General features: G+C 53.0%; 1 protein-coding gene across 1 annotated transcript; it reads left to right on the forward strand.

The window, feature by feature from the left end:
- The first annotated feature begins 286 nt into the window (after positions 1-286).
- On the forward strand, positions 287-5017 carry FZD2 (frizzled class receptor 2). Its single transcript, XM_003587455.6, has one exon. It carries the CDS (start codon positions 1983-1985, stop codon positions 3678-3680), a length of 1698 nt encoding a protein of 565 aa, XP_003587503.1. The 5' UTR covers positions 287-1982; the 3' UTR covers positions 3681-5017.
- The last annotated feature ends 3338 nt before the right edge of the window (positions 5018-8355 follow it).

Consider the following 8355-nt stretch of genomic DNA (forward strand, 5'->3'; position numbering starts at 1 on the left):
GTTGTTTGGTTTTTTGTCTTGTTTTTAAAGCAATCCTTTTCTAGATTGAATTAGGAAACAGCTCGCCAGGCTGGGAGGATTTGGACCATATAGAGAAGAGAAGGAGATTTTCTAAACTCAAGTTTCTTTCCTCTTTTTAAGTGCCTCCCTCCCCTAACTGAGAAACAATAGAAATAATTGATCCATCATCCAACACCAGGCCCAGGAGATTTACATGCAAATTCCCCCTCTCCGCCCCAGAACTCCCTCCCCACCAAACTTAAAATCCAAGAATGAAGAAAAAAGAAGAAAACCTTTCTAAACCAACCGGAACCCTGCTGGCCACTGCCTTCCACCCCCTAGTCAGGTGAGAGATGTGTGTGTGTGTGTGTGTGTGTGTGTGTGTGTGTGTGTTGCGGGGGGGCACTCCAACTACCACAACCCCCAGCCTCCTTCCTCGCCACACACACCACCCCCCACAACCCCCAGCCTCCTTCCTCGCCACACACACCACCCCTTTCTGGTGTGGAATCACTTAAGATTTGGGTAAAACTCCCCTCTCTCCCAGGAGACCATATCTGGAAGCTTTTAGGGGGCGGAGGCAGAGGTGCAGAGAGAGGAGGAAAATTCCCCCAAACGGCCTAAAAGAGCCATCTCTTCCCTGAAAACTGCTCGTCATCCCCCACCCCCCACCATTAACCTCCGATTAAGACCTCCTCGTTATGGCAACTAAACTTTACTTTGCATAATTAAGATTTGCCTCGGAAGAAAGGGGAGGGAGAAGCCGCAGCTCTAGGCCATTCTCCTTCATCTCACCCCCTCCCACCCCCGCCCCAACCCTCCGGCTCAGGGCCTCGGAGTTCCTGAGTTTTCTCACTTTGAGGTGCCACCGAACACAAAGAACCATAATGGGCTCCTTTGTGCTCGCTACGGGGCAATTACGCCCCGGAGTCCAGGCCCCTTTAAGAGCCTCTTAAAGAGACAAGCTCTCATTTTTCAGAGGGTTATTTAAGGGTGCATGTAGAGGGAGAAGCGAGGCAAACTCCTAGAGGTCTACATATAGGGCGACGTGAAACTTTTGTCTGGATGCCATGAAAATGGGCTGAGAGAAGCGTCTTTGTAAACTGTTAGCTTAATTTAAAAAAAAATCTCCCTTAAACAATATTTTTTTTTCAAATTTGAGATTTATTTTTACTCGTTCTGAAAAATTGGACTGAAATAAGTGGGGTTCGAGGAGCAGGCGCGGAGGCACGGATTTAAAGAGGCTCTACCCCTAGAGCTCCGTGGCCCCGGGAAGAAGAGTGATCCAGGGCTGAGTGACGCGGGCCTCCGCAGTTCTGAGGAACGTGTGTCTCCGAATCTCGCCGCCGAGACTCCAGAGAAATCCCGTGTTGGGCAAAAAGCCCTTAATATAATAATAGCTTGTCTCTTTAAAAAGCAAAAGGAGGGGGGGAAAGTTTTGTTGGCATCTGGTTTCTGATCTCATTATGTTGTGGTTGACCAATCCAGCCCTCGGGGCTGGTCCTCGGGTTTAAATCTCATTGGCCGAGAGAACATTTTGGGATGGTGCTTAGAGCTCGACGGGGCGGTTTCAAGGATCCCTTTTTTGGGGGGCTGAGGAGAGGGCGGGGCCGCCGGCGGGGGCCCCCTTGAAACCGACTAATTGGGATCGGAGAGGCCGAGGTGAGGGCTGGAGGAAGGCACAAAGGAGTCGCTGGGCGGAGAAGGGAGGGGAGAGGCGAGAGGAGGAGGAAGAGGAGGAGAGAGGGCAAGCCGCGCGCGGTGTCTCCGGCGGCTCAGTCCGACCTCGGCGAGCTAGCGGGCAGGCGCGCCGCCCCCCTCCCCCGCCCGGCCTCCCCAACTCGGCAGCCGCGAGCAAAGTTTGCAAAGAGGCGCGGGAGGCGGCGGCCGCGGCAAGGAGGCGGCGGGGAAGGCGCGCGGTCTCCGGGCTGGGGGCGGGGGCGGGGGGGCGCCCGGGAGCCGAGTGGGGGGCGGCGGCCAGCATGCGGCCCCGCAGCGCCCTGCCCCGCCTGTTGCTGCCGCTGCTGCTACTGCCCGCCGCCGGGCCGGCCCAATTCCACGGAGAGAAGGGCATATCCATCCCGGACCACGGCTTCTGCCAGCCCATCTCCATCCCGTTGTGCACGGACATCGCCTACAACCAGACCATCATGCCCAACCTTCTGGGCCACACGAACCAAGAGGACGCCGGACTGGAGGTGCACCAGTTCTACCCGTTGGTAAAGGTGCAGTGCTCGCCCGAACTGCGCTTCTTCCTGTGCTCGATGTACGCACCCGTGTGCACCGTGCTGGAGCAGGCCATCCCGCCGTGCCGCTCCATCTGCGAGCGCGCGCGCCAGGGCTGCGAGGCGCTCATGAACAAGTTCGGTTTCCAGTGGCCGGAGCGCCTGCGCTGCGAGCACTTCCCTCGCCACGGCGCGGAGCAGATCTGCGTGGGCCAGAACCACTCGGAGGACGGCGCGCCAGCGCTTCTTACCACCGCGCCGCCGCCCGGCCTGCAGCCGGGTGCGGGGGGCACCCCGGGCGGCCCGGGTGGCGGCGGCTCGCCCCCGCGCTATGCCACGCTGGAGCACCCGTTCCACTGTCCGCGCGTCCTCAAGGTGCCGTCCTATCTCAGCTACAAGTTCCTGGGCGAGCGCGACTGCGCGGCTCCCTGCGAGCCGGCGCGGCCGGATGGCTCCATGTTCTTCTCACAGGAGGAGACGCGCTTTGCGCGCCTCTGGATCCTCACCTGGTCCGTGCTGTGCTGCGCCTCCACCTTCTTCACCGTCACCACGTACCTGGTGGACATGCAGCGCTTCCGCTACCCCGAGCGGCCCATCATCTTTCTGTCCGGCTGCTACACTATGGTGTCGGTGGCCTACATCGCGGGCTTCGTGCTCCAGGAGCGCGTGGTGTGTAACGAGCGCTTCTCCGAGGACGGCTACCGCACGGTGGTGCAGGGCACCAAGAAGGAGGGCTGTACCATCCTCTTCATGATGCTCTACTTCTTCAGCATGGCCAGTTCCATCTGGTGGGTCATCTTGTCGCTCACCTGGTTCCTGGCGGCCGGCATGAAGTGGGGCCACGAGGCCATCGAGGCCAACTCGCAGTACTTTCACCTGGCCGCGTGGGCCGTGCCCGCCGTCAAGACTATCACGATCCTGGCTATGGGCCAGATCGACGGCGACCTGCTGAGCGGCGTGTGCTTCGTGGGCCTCAATAGCCTGGACCCGTTGCGGGGCTTCGTGCTGGCGCCGCTCTTCGTGTACCTGTTCATAGGCACGTCCTTCCTCCTGGCCGGCTTCGTGTCCCTCTTCCGCATCCGTACCATCATGAAACACGACGGTACTAAGACGGAGAAGCTGGAGCGGCTGATGGTGCGCATCGGCGTCTTCTCGGTGCTCTACACGGTGCCCGCCACCATCGTCATCGCCTGCTACTTCTACGAGCAGGCCTTCCGAGAGCACTGGGAGCGCTCGTGGGTGAGCCAGCACTGCAAGAGCCTGGCCATCCCGTGCCCGGCGCACTACACGCCGCGCATGTCTCCCGACTTCACCGTCTACATGATCAAATACCTCATGACGCTCATCGTGGGCATCACGTCGGGCTTCTGGATCTGGTCCGGCAAGACGCTGCACTCGTGGAGGAAGTTCTACACCCGTCTCACCAACAGCCGGCACGGCGAGACCACCGTGTGAGCCCGGCGCTTGTGCGCCGCGTCCCCGGCCGGGCCCGCACCGCGCGCTCACCGCCCGCGGGGAGGGGGTGGGGCGGGGGCTCCTACAGACTCCTTATTTTATTTTTTTAAATAAAGAACAATCGAAACCATTTCTTTTTTAGGTCGCTTTTTAAAGAAAACTCTGCCCAACAGCCCCACCAGGTTTGTAATTAAAACTGTAAATAGTCTTTGTAAATTTAATTATATATTTTGTATTTAAAAGAAAAAAAGGGGGGAGGGCAAGGGCGCCAGGGCCTGAGGAGTAGGGGGTGGGGGATCTGAGGGGTTCTCTCCTTTCTTCAGGGCCCTTTCAAACACCATCCCTGGTTTGACAGGGCCGGGCCTGCTGGAAGAGGTGTTGGCTCTGAGGAGTTGGCACATTCAACTTCTCAAGCCAAATTTGTGAGCTTTCTCACTGACGCTGGGCCTATGGAAGCTGTTGGATAGTTTTGAACAAGACTTGGATTCATTTTGATTTCCCATTCCCCCTTTCTCTCCTCACTTGTGCTGTCTCCTTCACTCAGTCTTTGGAAACCTCCCAACGGAGATGAAGACGTGGAGGGAAAAAAAAAATCTAACCCGAACCGACGGGTGGGGTGGTGGGGAGAGGGCGGAGATCGAGTGAGGAATGGCCTCCACACACCCCCATCCCAGGCCCACCCCACTGCTGGCAGGAAGATCTTTCTCTTCTGACTTTTCTTCTTTTAAACTGGCTGCCCGGAACTCTTGGAGTGGGCAGAAAGTGCTTTGTGATGTGTGTTTTGAAACAACCCCCCACCCCCACCCACTAGGTTGAGTACGGAACCTGACTGCCTCCATTTTTAGGGGGAGCATCATCAAGTTCTCAGATGTATAGGTCTGGAGATACCTTGCATCTCTATCCTTTCCCCTGCTGTCTACTCCACGCCTGCTCTTTCCCCCACTGCCGCCCCCAACTGAATGTCTCCTCTGGCATCCAGGTTAGCCGTTTGTGGGTGGTTTGTGTGGTCCGTGTGGGTTTTTGGTTTTTTTTTCAAAAAGCAATAAAATGGGTTGGGTTGGAGGGAGGGAACGGATGGACGGGCTGGTGGGATTTTTAGTTTTTCTTTGACAAAAGACTGGTTTCTTTTCAAACTTGCCCAGAAAAGGGAGGGGAGGGGAGAGGTGGGTATCTTTGCTTTGGACACAGGCTCTGGGCAGGCTCTTTGTGACTGTGGGGATGGGGTTGAGTGTTTACATGACATTCTCTATCACAAGATTGATAGAATGTTTATAACAGATGTTTTCTGTCTTCCCCTTATACCCCCCCAAATAAAAGTCAAGACTTTTCTTAAAGTATCATTCATGCTGGTATGAGAACTGCAGTTTCCAATACACATCATTTCCCTCAACCAAATATTTGAAGTATTTTAGAATTTTAATTCCAATGGATTGATTTGAAGACCAAGGGCTGGGGTGAAACAAGTTTGCCCCCATAACTCAACTTTTCACCATCTCCTGTGTCTTGATAATAGTGCAAATTAAAAGCTAATAATCATCATAATAAAGTGCATTTAATTATCTTCTAGAGATCTAGCCCTTTAATTGTATTTAACAGGGTTGTAACATTTTATTAGTTTAACCAAACCACACCTCCTCCTTCCATCTCCCCCTGACCTGGTTGGTTGGGGCTAGGATGGAGAAGAGGTTCCCAGTTCCCATCTTGCTTTTTTAGCTAAACGGTGGTAGGGAAAATGGTGCCTTAACACCCTTTGTTGGCAGTCTTTGGGACAAGGGAGAAAGTAAGTTAGAACCCCTAGTTCGAAGTGTTGGCGTGTGTTAGTTTATGTTGGGGGAGGGGATCTGGAAATGTTTGGTGGTAATTGAACACGTATGTGGGGCTTTGTTTGGAATTGAATGAAGCCTGGGGATTTCAGAAAACCCCCCTTCCCAAAATATATAACCCTCCCCTAGATGATTTGTAGCAGTGGCCCATGTTGTAAGTTAAAACTAGACGTTTCTCAAATGATGATATGTGTGAAGTCCCAATGGGGAGTTACCTTCCACTATCAAAGAAGCAGGCCAGGGAGGTGGCACCACCCTGTAGCTCCATTTGTTGCAAGATTCTAAAGGAACCCCACAAAGGCTGCAGGAAAGAGTTAAATTACAAACAAATTGTGAGCGCCTCTCCCGGAAAGAATGGCCAAAGCTTGCGAAACGGGGGATGGGGGGAGGGTGGTTTCCAGTGGCTGAGCTGGAGCCCAGTGGGAAGAGGAGTGCTGGTCTTTGCTGAAGATTTGGGAAAAGCCTCCTCTGCCTCCCAGACCCCAGGCCCCTGTACCCTGGGTACACTTGTCGGTGAGCCCTCATGCTGAGGGCAGGAGGGGATGGTAGACTAGCAACAATTACCTTTTTCTTTCCGGAGCCCGGTGGGAGGGAGTGAATTTTGGTAAAGATCCTTCTCAACCCTCCTCCCTCAAAGTCTGCCAACGGAGGGAAAAGAACCTGAGAAAACTGGAAAAATAGGTTTTACAGCTAGGGAGAGGATAGATAATAAGATAATTGCCTCACTAGGAAAGGATATCTCTCTTAGATGCCCTCCCCTTCTCCAGAGGGGTAGCCGAAGACTGAATTACCTTAGGGAAAGTGGGGAACTTTCTCTCTGGCTGCTCTCCTTGGTCTAATGAAACAACTCTTACAGTGAGGGTGTAGAGCAGGGGTCCCCAACCTCCAGGATCTAATGCCTGATGGTTTGAGGTGAAGCTGCTGGAATAATAATAGAAATAAAGTGCACCATAAATCTCTTGTGCACAGATCATCCCCAAACCATCCCCCACCCCACCCTGGTCCATGGAAAACTTGTCTTCCATGAAAACTGTTCCCTGGTGCCACAAAGCTTGGGGACTGCTGGTGTACAGGATTTAGGGGACAAAGTGCCATGGAGAAGAGACCCATAAGTGAACCGCTTGAGCTCACTGCCACCGCTGGAGAGGGATCTGTCTCCACTCCCTAGCTGGGAAAACCTAGTTAAACTCATGAGCCCCAGGTCTGCTTTAGCAGATTTCTGGGTCGCCCTCAACCCCTTGTGAGTGGGTTGGTATTGCCCTCCCTCCGAAAGAGGGCAGCTTTGTCTGGTGGAGGATCAGGGGCCAAGTAAGAAAGCCCTTCACCTGAGGCCCCCAGCCCTGGGCAGGTGTCAGACCACAGAGGCTTTCTACCTGCCCTCCTTCCCGCACCCCATCCCACAAAGCAACAACTGTGCTTGGTCCTCCAGCTCCCCTGCTTCACTGATGAGACTCCCCCCATCACAGACTCCCCTCCTAAAGACGCTTCCTTTCCCTGCAAATTCTTTGTCCTTTAAAGTGCCCCAGAAACGAACACTTAAGGTTTTCCAAGACAAAATTCTTCTGAACATCCTCAAAGAGTGAGGATCAGTGGAATCTGTAATTTAGATCATTCCAAAAAGCTCTCCGAGAGGGTGTTGAGATCCTAGACTTGAGCTGGATTCTGGAATTGGGGAGATGCTGTCCCAGGGTGCCCTGGGGAACATGTCTGGGGGAGGAGAGCCCAAGTTCCTACCATTTCCAAGGCATTGTCCCTTTGGTAAACTCACTACTCACTGTAGTAGGTCCCTTCCTTCTCCGGACATAGTCTCCTCACCTTGAAATGAATCTTAAATTTCCGCTGACTCCTCTGAGAAACTGCAGTATCTTTGGACATTCTCCTGGGAAAAAATGGCCAGACTTTGGTGAAAACAATTTTGCATGTATCAGTAACCTCAGATATGCAGATGACACCACCCTTATGGCAGAAAGTGAAAAGGAACTAAAAAGCCTCTTGGTGAAAGTGAAAGAGGAGAGTGAAAAAGTTGGCTTAAAGCTCAACATTCAGAAAACGAAGATCATGGCATCTGGTCCCATCACTTCATGGGAAATAGATGGGGAAACAGTGGAAACAGTGTCAGACTTTATTTTTCTGGGCTCCAAAATCACTGCAGATGGTGATTGCAGTCATGAAATTAAAAAAAAAAAAAGACTACTCCTTGGAAGGAAAGTTATGACCAACCTAGATAGCATATTGAAAAGCAGAGATATTACTTTGCCAACAAAGGTCCATCTAGTCAAGGCTATGGTTTTTCCAGTAGTCATGTATGGATGTGCGTTGGACTGTGAAGAAAGGTGAGCGCCAAAGAATTGATGCTTTTGAACTGTGTTGTTGGAAAAGACTCTTGAGAGTGCCTTGGACTGCAAAGAGATCCAACCAGTCCATTCTGAAGGAGATCAGCCTTGGGATTTCTTTGGAAGGAATGATGCTAAAACTGAAACTCCAATACTTTGGCCACCTCATGCGAAGAGTTGACTCATTGGAAAAGACTCTGATGCTGGGAGGGATTGGGGGCAAGAGGAGAAGGGGAGACAGAGGATGAGATGGCTGGATGGCATCACCAACTTGATGGACATGAATCTGAGTGAACTCAGGGAGTTGGTGATGGACAGGGAGGTCTGGCGTGCTGTGATTCATGGGGTCACAAAGAGTCGGACACGACTGAGCAACTGAACTGAACTGATAGAGGGTGTGTGGTCTGTCTATCTGTGCACGTCTCCTCCCCCATCTTGCCCCGAAGCTGATTTTTCAATCCCAGGTTAGACATTATCTAGTCTTTATCACTGGGGCAGCCTTCACCTCAGACCCCAGTG

Source organism: Bos taurus, chromosome 19 (assembly GCF_002263795.3).
Source record: "Bos taurus isolate L1 Dominette 01449 registration number 42190680 breed Hereford chromosome 19, ARS-UCD2.0, whole genome shotgun sequence".
Classification (NCBI taxonomy): domain Eukaryota; kingdom Metazoa; phylum Chordata; class Mammalia; order Artiodactyla; family Bovidae; genus Bos; species Bos taurus.